This window comes from Solanum lycopersicum, chromosome 9 (assembly GCF_036512215.1).
Source record: "Solanum lycopersicum chromosome 9, SLM_r2.1".
In the NCBI taxonomy this organism is placed as follows: Eukaryota; Viridiplantae; Streptophyta; class Magnoliopsida; order Solanales; family Solanaceae; genus Solanum; species Solanum lycopersicum.
The window spans coordinates 58,607,259-58,634,952 of NC_090808.1; the positions used below are offsets into that span (position 1 = coordinate 58,607,259).

The following is a 27,694-nucleotide window of genomic DNA, read 5'->3' on the forward strand; positions in this document are numbered from 1 at the left end:
TTTTATTTTTTGCAGAACCCAAGATCTCACGACCTATTAATCCAGCTACTTAAAAATTACTTCGTGGTGCCAGTGGTAGAACGTCATTAATCCAGCTACTTTTTCTTTCACTTAACTAATCCCCATGTGAACTTCTAATCCAATTTATACGACATAAAATTTGTGATCGTGATATATAAAAATAGGTTATGATTAAAAAGAAAAGTAAATCATACCGAGTAGAGTGTTTTACTAAATATTGTACTACTCTACTTATATAATAATAATAGTAATACTCATCTCATTTCTCTTACCTTCTTCTTCTTGGCCCTTGTTGGTCCCATCATTTCCCTCACAATCATTGATGCAATGCTAGCACACAAATTACAAACAAAAGAGAGAGTGTAAGCAAAGGGGAAAAAAAGTAGTAATGAATTTATTAACCATTTTCATACTCTTCTTCTTCTACTGTTACGGTGTTGTTGATAACGGGGTGGTTGCTGCAAAAGTTGATTTGAATGATGAGGTGTCTATACTACTTTCTATTAAAGAAAGTCTCGTTGATCCATTGGATCATCTTCGTGATTGGACAGTGCCCAATCATGCAGCTCCCTGCAGCTGGACGGGAGTTGAATGCAACTCCCGCGGAGAAGTCGAGAAGCTTGATCTGTCCCATAGGAATCTCACTGGAACAGTTTCTAATGATATCCAAAAGCTGAAGAGCTTGACTGATCTCAATCTATGCTGCAATGAGTTTTCATCGCCATTGCCAAAAAGTTTCTCAAATCTAACTGCGTTGAAAAGCATTGATGTGAGCCAGAACTATTTTGTCAATGACTTCTCTGTAGGTCTTGGAATGTCAGAAGCGCTTGTGTATTTGAATGCTTCGAGTAATAATTTCTCCGGTTATCTTCCTGAGGATATCGGAAATGCTACATTACTCGAGACATTGGATTTTAGAGGGAATTTCTTCCAAGGTTCAATACCTAAATCTTATGGGAATTTGGGGAAATTGAAGTTTTTAGGTCTTTCAGGGAACAATTTGACCGGAAAAATTCCAGGTGAGCTGGGGCAGCTTTCGTCGCTTGAGACTGTAGTACTGGGATACAATGTGTTTGAAGGTGGAATTCCAGCCGAATTTGGAAATTTGACAAATCTCAAGTATCTTGATCTTGCTATTGCAAATCTTGGAGGTTCAATTCCTTCTGAGCTAGGAAAGTTGAAGCTGCTCGATACGATTTTTTTATACAAGAACAAGCTTGAAGGCAAGATTCCGCCAGAGATGGGTAACATGACTTCATTGCAGCTGCTTGATCTGTCTGATAACATGCTTACGGGTGAAATCCCAGCTGAGATTGCTGAACTTAAGAATTTGCAGCTTTTGAATATGATGTCAAACAAATTATCAGGTTCGGTTCCCTCTGGGATCGGAGGTTTGACTCAGCTGGAAGTAGTTGAGCTATGGAATAACAGCTTATCAGGTCCTTTGCCAAGTGATCTTGGAAGAAACTCGCCATTGCAATGGGTGGATATTTCATCCAACTCATTTACCGGTCCAATTCCAGCAGGATTATGCGCCAAAGGTAACCTCACTAAGCTTATCATGTTTAACAATGCTTTCTCTGGTCCAATTCCAACTGGTTTATCAACCTGCACGTCCCTCGTTCGTGTAAGAATGCAGAACAATCTTCTTTCGGGGACGATTCCGGCAGGTTTTGGTAAACTTGGGAAACTACAGAGGCTGGAATTGGCAAATAATAGTCTGACAGGACAAATCCCAAGTGATCTTGCTGCTTCTACCTCTCTTTCTTTTATTGATTTCTCTAGAAACCACATTCAGTCTTCTATTCCTTCATTCATTCTTGCGATTCCAACTCTTCAAAAGTTCATTGCCTCAGACAATAAGATGATAGGCGAAATCCCGGATCAATTCCAGGATTGTCCTTCTCTTACTGTTTTGGATCTATCCACAAACCATTTCACTGGAGATCTTCCAGCTAGCATTGCTTCATGTGAGAAGTTAGTAACTTTGAACCTTCGAAACAATCAATTAAATGGTCCAATTCCAAGAGCGATTTCCATGATGCCCACATTAGCTATTCTAGATCTATCTAACAATTCTTTAACTGGTGGGATACCTGAGAACTTTGGCAATTCACCAGCACTAGAAATGCTGAATGTTTCTCATAACAAACTGGAAGGTCCTGTTCCAGAAAATGGCATGTTGAGAACAATCAATCCGGATGACCTGATTGGAAATGCCGGTCTATGTGGTGGAGTGCTTCCTCCATGTTCTCATAATGCAGCTTACACATCAAAGCAGAAGAGCTTGCACACGAAGCACATCATTACAGGATGGCTTACTGGTGTGGCAGCTCTTCTGCTTTTTGTGACAGCAGGTCTTGTAGCCAGATCTCTATACAAGAGATGGCATGAAAATGGGAGCTGCTTTGGACCAAGCTTTGAGATGAGCAGTGGTGAATGGCCATGGAGGTTGATGGCATTCCAGAGGCTAGGATTCACTAGTAATGACATCTTGGCTTGCCTTAAAGAGTCAAATGTCATTGGAATGGGAGCAACAGGGGTTGTATACAAAGCTGAAATGCAACGCGAGAATATGGTTGTTGCAGTAAAAAAGCTGTGGAAATCTGGAACTGATATTGAGATGGGGGATAGTGATGATCTCGTAGGTGAGGTGAACGTTCTTGGAAAATTAAGGCATCGAAATATTGTCAGGCTTCTGGGATTCCTTCACAACAAACGTGATGCAATGATAATATACGAGTATATGCAAAATGGTAGCCTTGGAGAGGTTTTACATGGTAAACAAGCAGCAGGGAGACTGCTTGTCGATTGGGTCACTCGATATAACATAGCCCTTGGAGTGGCACAAGGCCTTGCTTATCTCCATCATTACTGCCATCCACCAGTTATTCACCGGGATGTCAAGTCAAATAACATACTTCTTGATGCAAATCTAGAGGCAAGAATTGCAGATTTTGGTTTGGCAAGAATGATGCTCAAGAAGAATGAAACAGTTTCCATGGTTGCTGGATCTTATGGATACATAGCCCCTGGTAAGTCCTTCAGAATTTTCATCAATGTTTACTCTGCACTGATCTTTGTTAACAATCATTTATCTGGATTTTGACTTTGCAGAGTACGGGTACACGTTGAAAGTGGATGAGAAGAGTGATATTTACAGCTTTGGAGTTGTGCTCATGGAGCTCCTGACGGGTAAACGTCCTCTAGATCCTCTATTCGGGGAATCTGTTGACATTGTAGAGTGGTTTCGGATGAAGATCCGAGACAATAAGTCTTTAGAAGAAGCACTTGACCCGAATGTAGGAGCAACACAACATGTTCAAGAAGAAATGTTGTTAGTTTTAAGGATAGCAATTCTATGTACAGCCAAACTCCCCAAGGACAGACCATCCATGAGGGATGTTTTGACAATGCTCGAAGAGGCAAAGCCTCGGAGAAAAAGCAGTAGCAACAGTGGAGGTAGCCATGCTGCTACTACTAACAAAGATAAGCCAATATTCAGTACATCACCTGTAAATGGTCTTCTGTAAGAAGAGAAGTCATTTCCCTTTCCCTATTTGAGTCCATTTTATTTGTAATTGTCATGTAGTATTTAGAGGTTCATACATGGATTCTTGTATGTGTAGAATTAAGGTAGTACAGGCAGCATTCTTCCCATTACTGCTGCAAGTGATGTTTTAGTTTTTACTAATTCTTTGATCATGTAAGAAGAAATTATAGATCGAATAACAGAGTTTTCTAACACACATATTCTCTAATCAAGACTAGGAGTTGTATTGCTCACCTGAAATACCATTAGATTCAATAAAAAGAAAGCGGCTTGACCTCACTAATGAAAAACAGCAATTTAGAGCTCATTTAATCGATAATCATGGCTCAGGGAACATGCATTCATAAGGCTTCTTTTTCTTGAACCAGTGACAATATGCAACACAAGAAACCATGGCTAAGATATACTTTCTTCCCAAAACTTCTACAATCAAATAATTTTAAGTTCTGTAGACAACGTATCTTGCTCAAAGAAATAGTTGCAGAATAGAGAAGACAAGAAATTGAAATACAAACATCAAAGTAATGAAAGATTTTATCAAAACCAACAAAAAAAGGTTCCCAGTATGAACCTAGCAAACTTTCCTTTCAACAACATTAGTGTTCATCTGTTTCAGGGAGCGGCAAGCTCATCATTGTAATATAGTATAAGTGGATACATCCATGCTACACAAGGGTGAAATGAAACTTATGCTGAAGATTGCGTGGTGAATGACATATACAGGCATCTTCTGTGATCCAGTAAAAGTGATCTCCTCCCAGAGAGTGGGGTAGACCGTGAAGTAAAAAAAGCAAGAAAAGTGACCCAAAAAAAAACACCAAAAAACCAATAAGGTCATATAGGACCAATTTGTTAACTCAGAAAATTATTTTACCATCCACTAAAATTTCCTTTTAGACTTCATCCTTCAAATGAAGGTCTCTTTATCTTTTGAAAGTAGATTCTTTGTCTGACCTATATAGGCTTAGTCCCCGGTCTTCCACCATTTCTTCCCATGAAAGTTGGAGCTGAAATTTCAAAAAAAAAATTGGTCAGCATGAAGTTAAGTCAGTTTTTATCTGTATGAGGTGCATGTGCATCATATATATGACTCAACACCTACATGTACCGAGTCCATTGGCATCAGATGTCCTCATGACTCGTAGTCTCTTGACCGAGCTAATAAACATCCTGAAACAACCAAGGAAACAAGTAAGACAACCATATTGATAAACATGGTTATATTTCGTCAGTTTCCATACAGCAGAATGTATGTTTTACAAATAAGCCAGAAAGCACAGAGGAAACAGAAATACTAATATCTAGGAAGCCTAAGTTGAAACCGCATCCAACCATCCCAGACCATTTTATTAGAACATAATAAGTATTTAAACGAGCAAAAATAAGTATAAAATAGGAGACATATAGATAAGAATAAAAAATCCCCAACTCATGCTGGAAATAATCCCCTTGTTATATATTGAGCACTGTGAGAAAACAAAGGTTCAGACATAAAGTACGATGTATCTGTTGATTTTTTGCAACACATTTTATAAAAGCGTATTTTAGTTGTCATTGTGCAGGAGGAGGAGCAAGGTAACAGATGCAGGACATACTCCCAAGGAACATCTCCAACAAGCATCCAGTCTCCATCTTTGTCTTCATAAGTCAGCACAAATTCAGATGATCCATCTAATAATCTTGAAGAAGACGTTGTTTCTGACATGACACCTAGCTCCTGTACATTTGATGCTGGCAGCAGACAAATTGCTAAAGTCAGGAACAATGCAAAATGAACCTCAAATACTAGAGTAGAACTCAAAAGAAATGTTAAAACAGAATTGAGCAAGAATGGCATATACGTCAGTTCCTCTCAGGTGTCGGGCTCAGAACATATGGGACAGCAAACATTTCCAACCATTTCTTTTATCACAACCATGAACATTGTATCGTGCAATACTCAGTGTAAAATTCATTCAGCATGTAACACAACTAAAACAATTGAGTTCATTATCCTTTGTTTATGGGATCTCAGGGGACATATCCATGGTAACAAGTTTGTCATTCCAGGATTAATGTACTAGGGAGAAGAACTACTCACATCTTGCACAAACAGTCGTGCTGGGTCTTAAGAACATGTTGTCTAGAGTCTGTGCCAAGTTCTCATAGCTATTATGTGCATTCAGATCTACCTTCCTTCCAATTGTAACTCCATCCATATTGACCTTCACAAATAGAGAAGCCTTGACGAGCCCTTTTTCCTTTGCAAAGTTGTTGATCTTGCTGCTCCCAGCATTAGCGATAGTATTTTTACTTTTGCATTTCTCGTTTGTCACAGAAAATTCTTCTGGGGGTGGTAGTTTTGTCTGGTTAACCAGGGTGTTCATCCTATAAGTTCTTATAGGAGGCCATCCAACAACCTGACTGCATTGTTGGATGTCAAGCAAAAGTTAAGTAACAAATAAAAGGAAAAAGTCAAAAAGAAAGAGAAGTATATATCTCAAGTATGTTTTTAGTAGCTTATTATAGTCTACTCACTACATAAATGCATTACCTACATTTATTAGGAAGAAAAAAACAAGATATATTTTCCTTTGATGTAGCGGACATTTCAAATATGATGATGATACATGAAATAACAGTGATGGCATAGTTTAGTCATAAGTGGTAGGACAACATCAGTTTCAGCCTTTGAGCGGGTGCCAAGTAGCAGAACAATCAAAAGAACCATACATGAAAATAATGTCAGATTTGAGATGGCCTATGGATGCACATATTAAAACTAAAGACTGAGGGATCACGCCTAAGTGTAAGTGACCAGACACACATCCTAAATCCTAAGCCCCACAATCTATACCAGTCATTTTTCTTACACCAGACACATTATTTATCGAGTTTAACATGGAAGAGATACAAATTTGTCATTTAAAGGAACAATATTCATATGAACATATTATAAATAATGTAGAATGTCTTCATTTTTGAATCGAAGGAAGATAAATTGGAATCTTGAAGTAGCATTTTACATTTGCACAAGACAGCCCTTTGTCTGAAGTTAATATGAAATCACATGGTCAATTAAAAGATGTATACTTGTCATACTTGTACAAGTAATAATGATCTGGAACAATACCACATTAGATTCCAAACATATAAGCCATAACAAATACTACTCCACATAGAGTTTGTACATTTTAGCTACAATAAGATTCCCGAAAAAGGAATCAAAAGGAATCTGTTATCTCCAACCCAACAAATTAGAATTGAAACACTTCAAGGAATAACATAACCAAAAGAACGACACCAAAATTATATAATCACTCTTCAACAAATAACTAGCCATAAACCTATCATTGGTTCCATAAAACTATAACTTATTGAGTCTGACCATACAGAATGTTACACAGATGCATTTTTTTTAATAAGAAGGTAATTTATGGATAAACTAGCACAACGAGTGTGCTATAACAACTATATGCAGAGATGCCCATTTTGGCAGGAAATTAATGTCACAATCCTCCCAAGGAAGTTCTATACGTAATTGCAGTCTCTGGCAATCATCATGCTAGGTTAAAACTAGCTCAACATCCAAAGAGCATCCTCTCTTTTCTATGGGTAATTGAGTTAGTTTTCTAGTTCCAAATGCTCTTGAGTGATAAGCTGAGTAAAGGATAACTCTTTTTCATTTTCTCTTTTATACTGGGCACAGACGATTGTTCTGCCAAAGAATCAATTCATGTTGGCTTGAGTCCTTGACAAAGATTAAAATCATCCATAATACTTCCAAGCGAAGGAGCCACCTTACTTTGATGTAAACCTATTTCTCTCTAAAATTTATCATTCTGGAGATGGAAAACTGTCACAAGAGTGCATCCTATCCTAGTGTCTAAAATACTATAACAGACTCAGTATGCAATAAAAGGTTGAGAAAAAAGTTGGCTCTAAAATGACTTATCATATGAAGAACATTATCTCCATTTCTCCACATCAATAGCAATGGGAGCCAATTTTAATAATTAACAACTTAAGAGAAGAGCATGAATTGTTGTTAGTTGGCACTGCATGTGCCAAATCCATAAAGGGATCATGGATTTTTCTTACTGCATTGAAGTTATGTCTTGGGAGTTGGGACTATTGACCATAGTATCCTCATCTTTAATATTCCATAGGTGCTTCTTAAAGAAATGTCGGAGACAGTTGGGCAAGTAGGAGAATGAAACCACTGGCTGCTAAACGAAAATACAAGTGAAAACCTTCCTAACATATATTTTTTAAGTTTTTACTAAATGTCAAAAATTCCCTCTAGCTTCATTTGTTCTTTCGGGTTTTCCTCCTTTTATGTTTGTTAAAATGGAACTTCAACAGATTAGATAGTTGGCTTGATTTTTTTAGGAACCCTACCGCATACTTGTACAAACTACATTTGTCATCACCCGCTTGGTTTCGTATGCTTATGGAATTCTCAAAAAAGTACATCTAAATACTGCTCTTGCAAAATAGGATGCTCGGAATTGTGTTGTATTTTCTGAAGAGACCAGACAGTTTCTATCAAGTAGTAAAAAGTACATCCATCACTCATTCACCATTTAATGGAAATGAGAAGGAAAACCGAATCTACGAGAAGAACCTCTGTCCTGCAAATCTTCCAATATTCAGGTCAGCAGCTTGCCATTGTTTGTATGAAAAAAAATAAAAACAAGCTGAAATCCAGTTACTTTCCATTTCTACTAACCATACTGCTGCCTTTTGGTTTCTAAGCATTTTTACGAAGTAGTTTTCAACTAGAAATATCTTGCATCGTCAAAAATTCTATTAGTTAAGATCAATTTAAATTGATATAATCATCAATCAACATGACACCCATTGCATTGTCAAAACCATTTCCAATAAAAAACAGATAGTCTTATTTGTGAGTGCATCCCATGACATAACAAAAAAATAATTTGACGTATAAGCCCCACTCTTTCTCCTCGAACAATGTTTGCGTTACCAGTTTCTGTCAAACATTACAAAGGATGTGTGTCCCCCAATTGGTTCAGCTTTGTGTCACATCAAACAAGATTCTTCCTTTAGACCAGTGCACAGATATATTCAGGTCGTTTAGCTTAGTACAATATGAGGACGAGATATTCGAATGGATAGAGACAAGATAAACATTTCATCATAAAAAGAAAATGCACTTCATCATAGGTATCTGATTCCAAATGCAGAGCAAAGAAGAAAGAAAGAAAAAAAGACAATCGATGCAGAGTTACATCAAAGAATCATGCTATAACAATACAGAAGAAAGACAAAATGGTGATACCTGACACTCGAACGAGGAGGAGAAATAGAATCAGCGTTTCTCTTAGTGCCACAAGAAGCATTATTCGGTTTAATAACAGAAGAAGATGAACATGAAGATGATGAATTAGAACCCAAAGAAGGGAAATCTTTTTTGGGTGTCAAGATTTTAGCATAACCACCCCTTGCACCAGTTTTAGCCTTAGGAAGGGCAACATCAGCAGAAGCCCCAAGACTCAGTCCAAGACCCAATTCAAGTTGAGTCTCATCAGGGTATGATGAAGAAGCCTCAGATGATAGCAACACCCCATTATTATCTTCCTTTGACAGAGTACAAATTGAGCCATCAACTGAAACCCCATAAGTAACTCCTCCAAAACCCATTAAACCAAGAGTACCTCTCATCAAGAAAACTTGAAGGGTTTTGAGCAAAAGAGATGGTCTTGAAGGGAAGGTAGGTAAAGGGTGTTGGAGAAGGTAAGAAAAGTGGGGTAGCTTTGTCTGCTTTGTGCGCTTCAGAAGATGAATATGATGATGATTTTTCTCCTAAACGGTCCCCGCTAATGCCATTTTGTAGCAGGCAATAACGAATCTTGTTTTTTCAACAATACCAAATTTGGTTCAGACTCATTATGAAAAAATGGAGAAAGATCAAATTTTTTGCTTCCAAATTATACAAATTTGTCAAATATAACATAGATGTGTATATAATCGGCTCTATTAGCTTAGCACTTTTTTTAAAAAAAATACAACAAGGATGATGATGTGTTGGGGTTTAATATAGCATACATATATAATCGTTCTATACATAACATGTTTATTTTTTGAGTTGGATAGATGAATATCACGATTAAGATAAGATTATAATAAAAAAATATAGAAGATGTTTGTAAAATTGAGGAACAAAAAAATTTTAATTTTCGACTTTGTAATATTGAGAGCGAAATTCGTTAATTGACATTTACGACTAAAATCAACTGAAAAAGATCGACAAACGTTTGACCGATCACCTAATTTTTCGATAGAAGGTAAAACTGATTACACTTATTCGAGATGTTTTTTTTTTTGATGTTCAATATTAAATATTAAATATTAAATATTGACCAAATCTAAATTTAGTCTGAAATGTTTCGTGTGATAAACTTTCCTTAATAAACACAATTTTATATTTCATCCATCTACTATTATTTGTCATGAATTTTATTTTAGCGTCAAACTATCAAACTTTGGCTAATACTTTATAATGTATTTTTCATCATATTGATATGCAGAAAATTGCAATTTATAGTAGTTTATCATTTAGTTTTTGAATATATAAAATTTTTTGTTTAAAATATTAAATTAATATACACTAATTTAACTTTAAAAATTAATCAAATTTATTTTCGAAAAGCGTAACATGACAAATAAAAATGAACGAAGAAATATTCAATAAAATTAAAATTCTAATTAAAGATGAAAAATTACTTACCGCTTCATCATAACGGGTAAAACTACAATACTGATGTTTATATCAATCCAATACATGCAAATTATGTGTTTAAATTTATCGTTCATTTTATTAATATTAATTAATTAATATATATTTTATTTTACGTAAATCACATAATAATAAAAATTATATTAAATTCAATATAAACAAACGATACTACAAGTAAGTTTTTAAAATGTTTATTATGAATGATTTTGAAGAATTAATGAGCATAGGGACAAAGAAAAGTGGGTATGGAGTTGCCACAAACAACCAGACAAAGGTGTGCCCACCTAATAACATAGCCCACTCCCCAACCTAAAATACAACACCATAGCCCTGCGTGGGACGCCACTAACCTAAGCTAACCAAACACAAAAACGGAGACATCGAAATTTTGTGAAACTGAATATAAATAGGTATTTGGATATATAATTTTACATCGAGATATGAAGTTTGCATTTTTAAGTTGATTTTCATTTTATTATATAAATTTTCAAATTCTTCAAAAACATGATTTGAAAATTTTTAAATACGAAATTAGTGCATAAGAAATCAAATTGCTTATTTAGCAATACTTTAATTACATCTCATGATTTCATATTATATGATTAAAATTTACGTAGTCATCCTAAACTTTAGCTTACGTCAATAAAAAAATATATATTATATTCGCATTTGAATATTTCATTAATTTTTTTACATATTTTTAAAAAAAATTAATGCATTATATATTATTTTTCTCGAAGCTAAGTATTCAATAAAAAATAATCATATTTTATTTATTATTATTATTACTTTATTACTTTTAACATTTATTATAAATTATTTTATATCTATCAATGAAAAAAAAGTATGCCTAAAGGTACCAAACCTGTGGGTAGCGTCGTATGAAATGTACTCGCAGAATTTTATTTGTGTAAAGCCAGAGAAAAATATATGTACAGATATAAATATATATATTTTCATTCTACACATTTATAATAACACAAATTTGAGTCTTATTATACAAATTATAATACATAAAATTGAAGAATTTATATAAAATTGAATGTTTATAATGAATTATACAAATCAAAAGCTTCGTAATGAAATATAAAATTTGCTATGAAGTGCAGTTATGTACTTTATAACTATAACATAGAATATGATTATTATATTTGTTATATGTGAAAATTGGTTATAGCAATATTTCCTTTGCTTTAAACACGTTCCTTTTTAATAAGAAGTATAGAAAAACATTATGAATTTTCATATACATAAGATTGCACTAATTCATCATTAATTAATTTTTATTTTAATAACGTAAACATCTTTTCCTAATAAAATAAGAATTGTTTTTCATTTCTGAATATTTTTAAAATTGAACAACCATATGCATTCGCTGTATAATTTTTGATTTTAAAGTTAAAGATATAACAATCATAGTATCATAAAATAGAAAAATTTCTTACATTACTTTTAGTCATTAAATATTTTTAAAATATCATTGCTGAAGTAACTGTTCACCCCCTCCCCCCTTCCTTTTATTTTTTCTTCTTTAAACATCAACTTTAAAATCAAGAAATATACAAATGTTTTATTTTACTTCAAGAAGAAAAAGATTAAGAAATAAAAATATTTTTTATTTATATTTAAAAATGATTATCTAAATAAAATTTAGTGTTGAGTTACATCTTTTATGTATGTCTTTATTATCAATTAAAAAAGTATATCAGGTAATCTCTATAATAATTGATAAAAGGAGATTAAGAAAACACAAGATTACTTTTCACTTCTATATTAATTTAAGTGATTTTAAAATAAAAAAAAGTAAAACAAAAATTCTTTAAAAGTAATATATTGTTCTAAAAGTAATCTATTTAAGAAGAAAAAAAAATGTTTATCACGAAAATGACATTTTTGATCCAAAAGTAATAATAGGTGCATTTTTAGACAAACATATTGACGACATAATTTTTTTGATAATTCTGTTAACAAATGATATTTCGTTAAAATTCACATAATTTAAGAATATTTTTAATTTTTTTTCGTTATTTTTTTTATAATTCAAAAATATTCAAATGGGTCATTTAAATAGATGAATATAATATAATATAGTGTTTCTTTTATATTAGATTGAGAATAGTGTAATAGAGCTACATCAATAGTGTGAATTTTTAGATAATTGATCCAAATTTAATGATCATTTGTTCTTGGTGTTGTTAATATTGAGCTAATTGAGTTGTTCAATGCGTAAAATCACATTCAAACTTAATCATCAAATATTCTGGTTGACGTGGCTTTTACTTCCATCATTACCTTTGTATTAATAATATAGAATACTTAATGTGAGGGTACCTTTCACTTTCATGACAGTAAAATGAGAAATAGGTACCTTTTTTCTAGTTGAGTATTGCAGATTGACTCATGCACATAATTAGTTTTTTTTAATAAAATTTCGTGTTCAGTCAAACATCGTACTTATAAAGAATAGGCATAGCTGATGCTGAATGAATGGTTCATAACAGAAGTGGTCCAACTAAAAACACATCAAATTACCAAACAATTTTCTTGTTACTGAGGGGACCAAATAATTCTTTTCATTCTTTACTTTTGTAACTTTTTAGGTAGTTAAATGAACTAACTAAAACACATCTTAAAGACCAAAGTAACCTCAATCTCATCTTTGTATCTTCTATGTACTTTCATTTGAAAACAAGGTTCAAATGGTGGACTTCTATTAATATATGTACACAGTATATACAAGTGCAATGAACTTAAACATTCACTAAAATAACGTATACACTAAATAATCCCTGCATGACTTTGTTTTCGAACCAAATGATCATTCTCCAAGTTTCTTACCTGTTAAGATTAGAGGGATGCACGGGCAGACTGCCAATGCCAAACATTAAACTGCTCAGATAGTAAAGGATGTTCGCATGGAGAAGAAAAGATGGCATGAATTGCAATGAAGTTTAGGATTTGGATTGAGGAATGTCCTCATTAAACTTTGCACAGCTCACAAAGGACAATCTGATGCCACAATGAAAGAGAAGCAGCACATGGTGATAGGTGCAGAACAAAATGGTGATAACAAGAATCAATTTGCTTTAAGGTGAAGGATTACCGCGTTCTTGATTCCCTATTGGTTTATGAGTAGTGTGTTCTGCTTCCCTTCTGTAGATAATCAAATAATCAACATAACTCCTGCTATGGACTATGAACTTGTTGGGATCCATAATGTAGTCCGTCCTCACAAATTGCTAGACTAAAAGCAACTACAAAGCCCAGTCCTAGAGTAATATGAATCTGTACATAATGGTACAACAAGCCAATGGCAAGTTTAAGATACCCATAGACAAAGAAATGTGCTACCATCTTTCGTCTCCAAACCAATTGTTCTTCTCCTTTGGCCCAGTAGGGCCTTCCTCCTTGAACAGTTCCATTGGCAGCTTATCAAAGATACTCTGTACTGAATTTCGAACCATTATTGGCAAGCGATGAACAATTTTCTCAAGCTCCTTTCTTGAGTCATAAATAATGGTTGGACCCCACTCTCTCATGTATTGTAACCAACATGGCTCACTAACAGCTTCATGTCCGAGATACTGTGCTGAAATAATTTCATACTTGGTACTTGAATCTACATAGAGATTACTACGTGCAACATCATTTCTAATTCCAATCCCTAGCTTTGAGGATCCTTGAATGTAAGTTCCAGGATGAGGAAAGCTAGCATGGCCACTCTTTGATGAATAAACAATAGCTTTATTCCCTGCAATGAACTCCAAATCATAAGCATCCACCCATTCACCACCACTGTGTTGAGAAAAATAGATACTCCACAACTCTCCTGTGAAATTGCTCACTCGGAGAGTGAAATGCTCCCAATCACCTACATGCTGACCGACTTTGCTTAGAGAAACATTCACTACTCCTACCTTTAGAGTAGCTGGCCCATTGAAGGGGCAAAAAATCCACATAGCAAGATCTGTGAAAGTACCACCTAAGGCTGGCTTAACATGAACATAAAGTTTTGCACTCTCTAAATTTCCAAATATGACAATATCCCTGCGGACATCGCATGGCAAATCAATCCAACATTGGCCATCGTTCGTCCCACCACCAGGTAAATTGGAACCTTCAGGCTCAATAGGCTTAGCAACTGAATCGCCTCTTGTATAGAGCATTGCGCCATTGTCAAGGAACCATTGTACAGAAGATGGAAGATAGACCTCGTTGGGATGGAAAAACAAAGTAGGACCATAGTGCCTAATGATTGCATGAATCTGATCAAGGTTTGGCATTGCTTGTAGATTCGTATCGAAGTTCTTTAGGCATGCGATGTTTAGCTCTTGCCCTGTGCTCCAATAGCTACTGCAGAAAAAGGTACCAATTGAAATACCTTTACCATGCATTCCTCTATGCCGCGGTCTTATGCTCCAAATTGCCAGTACTTCTGAAAGCACTGAGCTGGTTTTAAGTATTAAGCGGTAAGTTTCACATTCATCAGTGAGGTCAGCTCGAACACATTTGACTTCCCCTAACTCAGGTTTAACAGGCTTAGTAGTCACAATGAACCCCAGGGCTTTATAACCTTCAGGTGGTTGAGGTAACCAAAAGTAACCGGATCCATCAAAATTTTCTTCAGTTCCATCATTAGAGCTCCAGACTAACGTGTAATCAAGGGGATTCTGAAGCGCAGGCAAACAAGGATTTCCACTGCAATGATCTCCTGTCTCAGGTTTAGCCACTTCCCGAGCAACAAGCACAAACCCTCGTAGAGGCTTCTTGTTAGATTGGCAGTAGTGGCCAAGGCTGAAAAATCCATCAGGCACCCCCCTTGGCTTATAAAAGCTAACACCCTGTTTCCAATCTTGTGACAGATTACAACCCCAGACAAAGTCAAACTTGCTGATTTTATGAACCTCCAATTCCCCTAGTTTAATTGTTCCACTAGCGAATCCTGTACCTGAACATCCTAAGACAGTGGAAGAAAGCAGGAAAAAACTAGAAATTAGAGATGTTCTCTGAATTAATTTTAAATAAAGGAATTAATATAGGTTTGTATACAATCCGCTAACATGATTCTAACCTAAGTTGCACGGTCTCTTCACTTTCAATGTTGCACCCTTGTCTGTCTCCAAAAATACACTACTTTTAGAGAATCCAACACACACCCGTTGACATTTTTGAAGAGTCCGAACAACATAGATTCTAACAGTCTATTGGGGTACACTGCTGATTCGACAACCCATAAACAGACACATCATATCAAGCGACCGAGAAAACTAAAGCATGTCCAAGAACCTAGACAATCTTCTCCAAGAAAAAGAAGGAAATTGAATGAAAAACTCTTACATTTAGCCCAAAAGAGTCATTTGATCACAATGAAAACTTATAAGATGAACAAGTAACTCACTGAGACATGAAAGTATCCTAAACCATTAACCACCCAATACGAACTTATGCCAACTCTTAAGAATCATTTAGTGGATTCAAGTTGAAACTTGTGACTTCCAAGTTTCGTGATAACGGATCCAACAAATTGCCAAATCAGTAGGCAGAGTTATTTCAAGTCTTCTTCAAGTGGCAAAACACCTCTTGTCAGATAAGAATGAAAGTACAACATAGAGAACAGAAAGAGAGGAAAATTGAGGTGAAACTTAATCAGTTGAACAAGAAATTGTCAGGAAACAACCTCCTTCATTAATATATGGAAGTTAATCATGAAGAAAAACCAAGATAAATCTTGAAACCAGTATTACATAAGATTTTACTGATCAAACAAAGTATGTGGAAGTGGAACTTTCAGAAGGTATTCACAATTCAGAAATTTGTGGTAATGTCAATTTCTTGTAGAACAACATAACATCAGGAAGTTTCCATTTTACTGCTCATTGTCCCTGTGCCTATCAATCAAAAAAGCTACAGCAGCATCTTCGCAGACTAGTGTACTTCAATGACAACTCTATGTATTGAAACTTGTAGAGCCCTTGTACAAAGGGGTAAATAGAATTGAAAGCATAAAAACTAATGCAAAAGAGAAACTACCAATTAAGAATGATTCACACTCAATAACATGCTTGGAAACCACAACAAAGATTAGAAATTCTTTTCTTTACAGTGCTAAAAGAATCAGCCATGGATACCAACTCATTCATATTTTCTTTACACTCTTCTCTCTTTTTTTAAGAAGGCATAATCATTTTATCTTTCATCACTGTCAGTCAATAAACCACATTAGAAACGAGAACCTTGTTGAATACTGAACCTATTAGTCCAATCTAAGATAAAAAGACAAAGGACCCTAGCAGAATCGCGGTATTTTGGATGAAAAATATTGCAAACATGCCACTGTAAGCCCTTTAAGATGGATGTGTAATTTCCAGTTGAACTGGAAACATAGAAGTATTTCAGTTTCAATGAGACACCCTAAGTAGTAGAGGCAGAGTTCGAATATTCACGGTTTAATACATGAAAAAGTAAACACACAAAGAAGTGCCACAAAAATAATTTTAAGCATATATAAACGGTCTACTTTTCCATCAAAGAGGGTTTGGGTGAACCCCTTGACCCTTATTAGCTTCGTCCGTGCCGAGCAAAAAGTGAGACACCCTGAGCTAGAGTCGGAGCCAGGAATTTTTCACTGAAAAGTTTCGAAATATGAAAAAGTAAACACATGTAACGTATAAATAATATAACTTTCCATCTAACCCTTGTTAGCTCCGCCTCTGCTAAGCAGTTATGAATAAAAACAAATTCTTTTCAATGCAAGAGCACGATGTTGATAAAAACAAATTCTTTTCAATGCAATACAGATAAACCCCACATGTTAAATCTAATTATCCAAGTGACCCCATTTAACATTGGCAACAAAAGATGTTGATTAAGCAATTTGCATACCTTGAGGCCATTGAGGGATGGGTTCTGGGAGAAGAAAAGTATCAGGTTCTCGGGAAGAAAGATCTGAAATTTTGCTCCAACGGAAGCATTTGCATCCAAACATCTTTTTTCCTTGAAATCAATTGTGAAATTCAAAACTACAATTTAGCATCTCTACAAGAATCAAGAATACCCAATTCTTCTTCTTTCTGGGAATCAATTCTTGCGTGTTTTGGTAGAAAAATAGTGGACGATGAATGACGACGTCAACTGTTGTTTTCGACTCATATCCAACATTCGTTTATGGGTTATTAATTATGATAAAATAGGCCTATCTCGCTAGCCTCATTTAATTAGGAGTAACTAAACTTTCACCTGAATTATTATTATTGAAATATATATTAAAAAAGTATTTAAATAATTAAATGCTAAAATTTAATAATTAAAATGTCACTTAACATATACCATGCAAGATAATAGAAACAAAAGAGTTTAAAAGGTAACACTTCATATAAAGGAGTTTGACAAAGCGGAAATCTAAACATAAGTCTTAAAGTCGTCTATTATATTATAAGAAAATTGATTAAGATGTAACCCATGCATCATATACAATGTCAGAATACGAAAATGACATGAAAGCAATAAAAGACTCTTGGACATTGAATCATGAGGACTCGCCAATCTTCAAAATCCCAAAAGAAGCAACTAGCCACGAGTATGGGTGATTGTAGCGTTGGATCCTGCATTTGGAAAATAATGTAGGCTCAAGTAAGTAGTTTCATGTACTAAGTATGAGACAATATGCATAAACATAGACATGATAACATAAATAACTTAAACGAATAGTTATGATCATAATGAGACATTTAAAAGTTTTAAAGAAGTGATGACATGAAAATCATGAAAGCATGGTCAAGTATATTAACATTAAGGACATAGAAAAACTTTGAAGAGAACATAGTCATTTTTTGTTATATTAGCTTTAACCGATAACATGACCATGATAGTTACATCATGAAATCTGATCTATCTCTTAAACCGAAAGAAAGGGAAACTACTTGCCAAGGTAGAACTTGTACATATCATCATTTGCTAAAGTGCACCCACTAGTTAGGTCATTTAGAACAATCCTACGGAGCACACAGTTTGGTACTAGAGATCGCTACTAGAGACTACCCTATTTGAGCCTCCACCTCAAAGCCCTCTCGGTGCTAAGTCTAAATCCCAATGAAATGGATAAAAGTCAAATATCATTTTGACATAGAATGCAAATCATAGAATAACTCCTTAGACATAATTCAACATAGATGAGTAAATCTTTCACAATGTAAAATCATATGTGAAAATACCTTTCACAATCATGATCATCATATTCAATGAAAAATCCGTTCACAATAACATCAATACCTTTCTTTCAAAGCATCATTGGTTCATTTACAATAACTTCATGAAAACATGCATATCCTCATCATTTCATAATTCATATTTTATAGGTTCATTATATGATCATGGTTGAAAACATAAATCAGGGCTAGGTAAATGCAATTTCAAGTAAATATATACATTAAGGGGTTGTTTGGTTACTGGTTAGAGTTATGCAGATATTAACTATGCAGGGTTTAGTTATGCAGGTATTAGTTATGCAGGGTTTAATTATGCAGGTATTAGCTATGTAGGATTTAGTTATGCAAGTATTAGTTATGCAGGGTTTAGATATTACAATACATAAATTATTAAATATTGAATATTTAACTTGTTGTATATTATTAATATATATTATTTATAAAATAATAATACATGCTAATAAAATATGAAATAGATTGAATAATATATAATGCTAATATTTTATTGGCATATGTACCGTTAAAAAATATACAATCAATTTCTAATATTAAAAAAATATTTATGTTTACATAAATCAATCAAAACGGTAAGTATATAAAAATAAATGAAAACAATCTATATATAATAAGAAATAAAAACAACACATCTTGATAGGAAACAATAAAGTTTTCAATTAAAAAAAATAAAAGAAGTAAAAATAGTCTAAATATAAAAAAGAATAAAAACAACAAACTTATATATAGGAAAACAATAAAGTTTCCAATTAAAACAATAAAATAAATTAATAGGGTGAAGATGTAATTTATCACTTTAATATATGTATAACTAATACCCACATAACTTATTCCACCTTCTACCTTGCATAACTTTTTACATAGATTCACTCATAAGTTATGTTGGTATTAATTACGTAGAGCTACAAAAATTCAACCAAACATTGTACAAGTTTTGTTGACTTTTCTATCTAAACAAAATTTTCTACCAAATATAGTATAACTTAATACATTATTCTATACATGAATAAAATGTAAGTTATACCATAACCAAACGGCCCCTAATACAATATAACACATTATAAGACTTAATTAATTATAATTAATCATAATTGAATGGTCCCACATTTATTGAATTGAAACCCTAATTTGATCCATTGGAAACTTAGTTGAGAAGTTGAAAACCTTAGGGAACCCATGGAGGAAAGGACTCCATGAGTGAATACACACATACCTTATCTCTTAAGCCCAAGAAAATGGAGAATTTGGAAACTTGAATGAAATGCTAATTCTTTTTTTTTCTTCCTTAGACTTGAGAAAATTGGGAGGATGAATTTGGTCAAGTTTATGGAATTTATGAGAATGAGTTGAAATGGGAAAATTTAGAGCTTTTTAAAAACATTTATATAGGAATTAGATTAGTATGTAAAATGAGATAGTTTTAGGTTAAATCATTTAGGAAGACCCAAAAACCCTTTAAAAATAATTGTCGAACCTCACCTACAGTTTGGACCCTTCTATGGACCGTACTAGTCGATCATAGATTGGTTCATATACTATTAAATTGGACCAACTTTTGACGGAATCCATGTACGACTTGTAGATATTTCTACGGTCCATACATGCCAACAATAGAAACTAACTTTACCCTTTAAAATTTCACTATGTCTGAGACTCACCTAGGAGACCTACTTATGAATTGTACAATGACTGATAGGACCGTCTTGGTGAATGTAAAAAGGGTACAGGGACTTGATTTTAGACATGTATTTTTCTCACTTCCCACGGTTGTCATCTACGTCCTGTAGAAGGTTATACGGTTCGTAGATGAGACCCGTAAGCTAGACTTCAGTTCATAAATTTATTTTCCTTTTTTTTAAAAAAATTCAACGTGTTACAATATAAGACACAAATCTCTCCAGAGTTACCTCAGTGAATTGATCCCAAGTCAATTGAGGAAAACAAAAAGACCTACTGGTAACATTGATCTCCTCCACTCCCTAGCTACCTCTGTGAATTGAAAAGAGGTATAAGACTTTCCATATGCCTCCAAAATGTCTAGGTTGAACAATCTATTCTGATACTCAGGCAGAAACTCATAAGCCTCCTCACTAGTCAGTCCACAAAATTTGGAGGTAATATTTTGACAAATCTCTTAAAACTCTTTTGCTCTGAAGTAGACATAATAATAGTAGCATAGGTGGATCCATAAATCTTCAAGATACGACAACCAGCGGTGAATAGACAGTCAAAATCTAGCATCCAACACTCGAAGTCTGTAAGTAACCAAACTGCTGGTTGGAACTGCTGCAACCCCACTAGCCACGACTCTGAGTATGGGCGCCGAAATCTACATCGTAAAAAGATGCAACATAGAGAGAAATATGCATTAGTACGTAAAATGTACTGAGTAAGTAAGCGAAACAAGCATAATTAATCATAAAATTTAATAACAAGGATAGTAAAATAAGGTTACAAAAATCATATGCATAGTGAAAAAAACTCAAGCGAATAGTAGGAGTTCACGTCTAAAAATCATTCAGTCTTTCTTCAAAAACATATGCATAGATGAGTCTATTTCAATAGTCCTGCATGATCATAATTGTAAATAGCAAACTTAAAGTGATTCAAGTAGAGTTAAGATCATATTGTAAGTAAAATGTATAAACGAGGGAGTTTCTTGTAACAACCCAGGAAATTTTTTGACCTTAGACTCAAACCGTTCTTCGTAGTGAGTGAGATACTTACCAAGGAATTTAAAATTTTCTGAAGTGTTAAAATCACTAGATGTAGCACCTTGAGTTCCAAAAAGAACCAAATTGAAAATAGCAAAATCTGAAATTTTACGAGTTATGCTTAGGGTATGAGTTTTTGGTCAACTTCAAATGATCATAAATCTCAGTATATGATGAATTAGGTAAACCATAAGATATTAAATGAAAGTTATTTGAATTATCTTTCCAACTCCACCGAGTTTGCTAAGTCGAGGTCGAGCGAGTGAGATATACCTTTTTGAAGTCTAGCTGTCCAGTTAAGGAAAGTTAATAAAAAATAGTAAGGGGTATTATGGTCTTTTCTTTACCCGATCAGATTTAGTTTGTTTTACTAAGGTTTTAAAAAGGGTACATTCCTAAAGGAAACAATTTCATAATTCTAATATACGCCTAGTGTTTTAGTTAAGAGTTCAAGAAGGAAAAATAGGAAGGGATCAAGGCGTTCATCGAGGTTCTTGAGTTTTGTTACGGATTTTCCCATGAGTTTAATCGCTAAGATGTATGTAAGCTTTCATAGTATTGGGTTCGTTCAGCCACACACCAATCATGAGTTTCTTTTGCGAATCTATCCATAGATATTGAGCAATTTAATTTTTTGATAAGTGTTCTTGAAGTTTCCTTATCGATTAAGTTTTGATGTAAGATTCTACTGAGTCAATTTTAAACGATCATATATCTTAGAATACAAAGATTTACTTGAATTATAACCTATTAAATTAAAGGTATTTGAATGTATTTTCCAACACCACCAATTTCGTAACAATCCAATATCTGAGTAAAAAGTTTTGACTTTAGTAACCTATAAAACGTTATTATGAATTTAGCCGCCGACGGGAAAACATTAAATTTTTTTTTTATTTTACTACCTCCGAGAAAACCCCAAATGAATTTCTTGACTAATAAAAGTTTCAAAACAATCATATATCATTCTCTTCTCTCTCAAACCCTAGGGCAAAACCCTAAGAAAAATCAAAGTAGAAGACTCCATTCTAGATTCTTTCAATATTTTTCAAGATTCTTCAGGGTAAGTCTTTTTCCAAGAATTTCAATTTTTTTCAACTCAAATTCCTCCATACAATTATTAATCAGTAATGGAAATCATAATTCTTGGTCATAGAGATTTCAAGAAACTATTTCAAGAAAATCAATAAAGGTTTTCTTGATGATTTACCTTCAAGCTAGGGTTTCAAGACTTTTAATCAAATTCTTCTTCAAGATTCTTCATGAAACTTGTTCTTTCAGGTATGTATGACTATCAAGTGTTGGACTAGTTCGTCCTCATGCCCCATATCTTCTTTCAATTCAGTAAAAGAGAAATCTAAGATTCTGCTCCTCGATTTGAATATTCTTGGGATAAGCTTTGTCTTGAGTTCATGGTTCTTTTAAACATCATATTCCTTATTATTGACTTTTAAACTGAGTCTTGAGGGAGTAAGTATGAGATTCTGAAGAGGTTTATACATGAGTTCTATATTGTTATATAGACCCCCAGTCGAGTCGTTCATGCCCATAAATTCCACATGAACTACATAATTTGAATATCTTTGAGAGGAGTAGAATTTTCAAGTTCTAAGTCTTGAGAATTGAGTTCCTAATCCTTTTGAGATTATATTCCTACTAACAGGACTATTACATGTTACCCATGAAGCCCTTGAGTTGAGTTGTTCATGCCCATAATTCTGCATGAAACCTCTGAGTCGAGCAGTCGAGAGATAAATCGTATCATTGAGTCTTGAGCGGTGAGTATTGAGGTTCTTTATTTCTATTAAGATACCTGAGTTCAGTCATTCACGTTCATTTTTCCACATTGATTTATAAACTTAAAAACTTTTTAAAGCCAACACTTGAGTTTCTAAACTGAGTTTTTGAGAAAGTTAAGATGAGTTTTGAGAAAGAGTTTCTAAAATATGATTAGTATGACATCAATGTTTAAGTAGTGTGGTAACTAGTTATGTCATCAATGTTTAAGCAGTATTGTATCTAGATATACAATCAATGTTTATACAATATAACTTCTCAAGTCATCAATGATCATATTAAAATATGATTTTGATATGTTTTTGAGAAAGAGTTTTTAAGTATGAGCACATGAGAACTTAGTATTCTCAAGAGTAAATGTTTTCACATTTGAAAGAGGATCAGACTGAGATTTCCAAAAGAGTTTTGAGCAGTTTGGGTACCATCTCTTTTAAGAAAAAGATTTTTGAGTAAAAATCTCAAACTATAGAAAAAGTTATGTTTTTAAAAATATGAGCTAGTATATATTGGGAGTAGTATTAAGCATCGATATGGGGGAGAGTTCAGATAACTCACAACCCCCATAAACCATGTGGCCAACGTAGGTAGAAAGTGTCATACTTTTTAGATGATTTGTTAGTACTCTTTTAACATAGACTAGTGGATGCCTTTAGTGAGTAGGTCTTATACCCTGACAAAGTAAATGACAGTTCTGACAGTGTGGACGAGACGTTGAATCATCACATAACTCATAGTGATAGTTGTCAGTTAGAAAAACTCTCACACACATATTTTGTATTCTCATATACACAAAGTTTATTTGTAGCTTCATATATAAATAGAGTTTATTTTGTACTCTTTCATACGAACAGAGTTACATTGTATTTTCTAATACATTGAGTTGCTTTTTACTATTTTCCATATATTGCATTCTTATTGTTGCTTTATATTGAGTTGAGTATCCATAGTCTGAGTACCAAAAGTCGAGTGTCTTATTATTGAATTGAGCCTTATTTCATAGTGTTGAATATCTTATTATTGAGTTGAGCCTTATTTCACTGAGTTGAAAGTTTTATCTTTTTGTAAAGTATCTTAATCCTGAGTTTAATTAGTTGAGTGAGCTGATAAGAGGTAAGTATGTTTCCTTTTTATCAAGTTCAAGCTTATGTTATGCTTTAGAATTTCCCTTAAATGCTCGTACATTCCACGTACTGAGTCATTTGACTTGCATTGTTTAATGATGCACATACAGATATTCAGGGTCATTAAGAGACGCTTTGTTGATACCACATGCAAGTTCAAGTTAGCTATGGTAAACCTCCTTGCTTCCGGAGGGTTCCACTTGTACTTTCAGTTATATTAGTTGTTAGAATGTCGTGGGTCTTATCCCGACTTCCATCTTTTTCAGTTACATGCTTCATAGATAGAAAGTAGAGTTTGAGAAGTCTGTTTCATTTATCTTATTAAATATTTTAAATACTTAAGTTGCCTATTCATGGCGAGTTGAACATATTATTTTTATTCAAAGTTATCAATTCAGTATTGTTCAGATTATCTTAAAGCTGAGTATTTGAATTTATTTAGCTTTAAAGTTTTTGCATGCTTAAGTTAGTCTTCTACTTGTAATGAGTCTGGATGAGGGTTCGCTTGGGGACCAATAATGGTTCTTGAGTACTGGCCACATTTAGGGTGTAGGCTCGGGTCATGACATTTCTTATAATTGACATACTCCATGTGAGCTCATAATATCCAACAACTAATCTTGTTTGGAGGGCTGACCTATACCTTACCAGAGTATATGACCATATTATATCTATGTGGATCCACCAATTTGAGCCTCTCACGGCTAAATGGTCATCCGACAAGGAGATAGAACATAATCCTACGATTGCATATAATTATGGGACTTGAATTTTCTGGAACATGTGTCCTCTTGGTACTAAATAATCCTCCAAACCAACATATATTCATATAATGCATATATGTATGAATGTGATTTATCAGTTTGAATCATATATGAGATTAAGCTCAAAAGTCGTATCTAAAGTAATCTGAATTTAGGTTGAAATTCATATCATATAAGTCTTCATGCTTAAAAGTCATAAATGCTCTTAGGAACCATGTAATCATGCTAAATAAGTACAATAAAGTTTTTAAAATCAAAACGAAATGATGAAACATAAAGTAATGAAGAATATCATAAGTTCACAAAAAGCCTCAGCTTGGCTTCTAAGAATATTGAAGAGCTCTTGAAAATCAAAATACTTTAGGCATAAGAGTGAAATGATACTCTAATTGAAGTTTTACATATTGTAGGGAGGCTTGATGGAGAATCTTGAAAGATGAATCCTACCCTTGATGTCTCTTGAAGTACTCGAGGGTACAATTTTAGGAGTGAATGAGAGGATTTAATTATGAAAAACTGTTTTTCTACGCATTTATGTCTATTTAGATGACCCCTAATGATTTTTAGGAAAATAATACCCTTAAAATATAAATAATAAGAGTTAGAAGTCAGAATTTTATTCCACGGGCAATGAGGTCTGTATTGACTCTATATTGCGAGCCATCGTAGAGCTTTTGCCAGGTTAGATCGTCGCTAGTAAAACAGTCATACTTCTTACTCCAAACTCGAATTGATGCAAACTTGACAACGTTGAAAAGAAACCGTAGAGCTTTAATGTGATAGGTTTAAGATCACCTAACTTAATATTCTAAGAGATATGGGTTTTTGAAGTTGAACCTTATATGAACTTATGAAAAAACTTAGTCGATAGAAATACTTCGAATTAGGCTTGGTGTTAGAGGTCCATTATGACTGTAAATCACTTCTAATACCCTTTCTACGTTTGGTAAAGAGCCTTAAAATACATGTACAAGTAGGCCGTCACCCGATTCAAGTTTATATACTTGTGACATATGATTACAATTCTAAGACTAGAGTTGCAGGGTGTTACACATAAGAATTAAAGAGTACTCTAAAACAAATCTGAATTTAAAATTTAATATTTGTCTTTGAAATGCATAAATACACAATTTAAATATAATGCTCGAATGATGATCCAGACAACGATCTCACCACAACCTCGAAGCTCAAACATTGCATGATCAACTCAGTTGTCTCATTTACCACTTATACCAAGGGCTGCAAAAAAAGGTTACAGAAGTACAGGCGATTACAATCCACATGTACTCAATAGTCTTGGTCGACTAAGAACAAAGTAATTAAATAAACTTATGAAATAAACTACAAAACACTTCCACCTACATAGAAGAAGTCCTATTCTGACATCAGTGCCCCCAGTCAATATAAGAATATCGCAAATAAAGTAAACACGTAAGGTTACAAACAATTTCTCATATCAACAGAAAAATTACACAACAAACAAAGTTGACCAATGCAATGCAATCTAATGAGGAAATGTTGTGATGGAACCAAGGTTGTCACACAACCTCTCGTATACACCTTGTTGAGCATTAACTTCTTGAAAAGGACCCATGAGGGACTCTCAGTCCATATACCAATCTTATAATCTCAATATTTTATTAATTTGCGACCTAGCTCATGGTCAAGAATAAAAGTAAGGTGTCTCATCTTCTTTTCTCAAAATAGTACTTGTCCAATTTCTCATATTCCCATGATTAATGCTATGATGAATGAGGATGGATGCATTACAAGACATACAACATAAAGGCATAATGATTTCAACATATATATAAAAGAGTCCAAAGTCCCCAAACTCAATAAATCATGATACAAACCTTCACATGGAAAAATAGTAAAAATAAATCATTTGAAATAAGCCTTAACCACTGTCAATTATTTCTTTCATTTTAACATGTGATAAAAAAAACAAGTTCAAGCCTCTGAATCAGGCATTTCAAGTAAAAATGCTAGAATAGTCAACTCAACCCCTCTATCGGGCAAATCTCATGTATTACATGCTCCCAAAGAAACTAGTAGTATTACATAAGGCTCCCGCATGGGCTAAGTGATAAAAATAAGCCCCACATAGGCGAAGCATTAAAGTATACAGTTTCCAACATCTCAATCTCATACTATGATCCCATTCAATATCTAGTTCATAAGAAAGATTAATCACCTAACCAAGTATATAAGAAGGATAAGCCAAACCTACCTTGAGATTCAAAACTTCACTCTAGTAACTCTACCGATACTTTTCTCTATCAACAATCTCAAAATTTCCAACTATCAAAAATGGAAGGTACACATCAAGAGGGTTCAAACAATATCCTATTGCTAAGGTCTAAAATCAAATCTATGATCACCCAAAAAACTCTTCAAAATCGAAAAAATGATAAAGTGAGAATTTATGTTCATCAAGTGAAAAACTCTATTGGTGAAAACCCAAGTGAAAATTAGTCCAAATCGATGACCAAATTGAGTAAGAACCATTTTTTCAACTTTAAGGGAAAACTGAAAAAAATGTCATTTGAAGCGCAGTTTAAAACGAGAAATATTGAGAAACTCTGTCAAAATCATTTCACCCACAATACAAGGACCTTAAATCCTAAGAATCAACGAAAACTCGTTGCAAATCAACTTTAAAATCAACCATTTTTTATTTCTCTATTTTGAGGCTTAAAATCTCCAATTTGTGGATAGAAATCATGAAGTATGAAAGAGATATTCTTGGGAAACAAGTAA

The 27,694-nt window shown here is 33.8% G+C and overlaps 3 protein-coding genes across 4 annotated transcripts; 1 reads left to right on the plus strand and 2 right to left on the minus strand.

Annotated features, from left to right (window-relative positions):
- On the plus strand, positions 1-3,768 carry LOC101246467 (MDIS1-interacting receptor like kinase 1). Its single transcript, XM_004247084.5, has 2 exons — positions 1-3,056; positions 3,139-3,768. The coding sequence occupies exons 1-2, from the start codon at positions 410-412 to the stop codon at positions 3,552-3,554; spliced, it is 3,063 nt and encodes a 1,020-aa protein (XP_004247132.1). The 5' UTR covers positions 1-409; the 3' UTR covers positions 3,555-3,768.
- Positions 3,769-4,528: 760 nt separating this feature from the next.
- IAA12 (auxin-responsive protein IAA12) lies at positions 4,529-9,220 on the minus strand. Its single transcript, NM_001279136.1, has 5 exons — positions 8,859-9,220; positions 5,655-5,977; positions 5,170-5,305; positions 4,677-4,744; positions 4,529-4,581 (listed from the first exon to the last, which is right to left on the minus strand). Exons 1-5 carry the CDS (start codon positions 9,218-9,220, stop codon positions 4,529-4,531), a joined length of 942 nt encoding a protein of 313 aa, NP_001266065.1.
- A 3,772-nt stretch (positions 9,221-12,992) lies between these two features.
- On the minus strand, positions 12,993-17,542 carry LOC101247062 (hypothetical protein At1g04090). Of its 2 annotated transcripts, none has more exons than XM_010328044.4 (2): positions 17,199-17,542; positions 12,993-15,273 (listed from the first exon to the last, which is right to left on the minus strand). In XM_010328044.4, exons 1-2 carry the CDS (start codon positions 17,299-17,301, stop codon positions 13,664-13,666), a joined length of 1,713 nt encoding a protein of 570 aa, XP_010326346.1. In that variant the 5' UTR covers positions 17,302-17,542; the 3' UTR covers positions 12,993-13,663. The 2 variants fall into 2 exon arrangements, with proteins under 2 accessions (XP_010326346.1, XP_025888556.1); XM_026032771.2 differs by having other exon boundaries at positions 12,993-15,264; positions 17,199-17,499.
- Between the last annotated feature and the right edge of the window lie 10,152 nt (positions 17,543-27,694).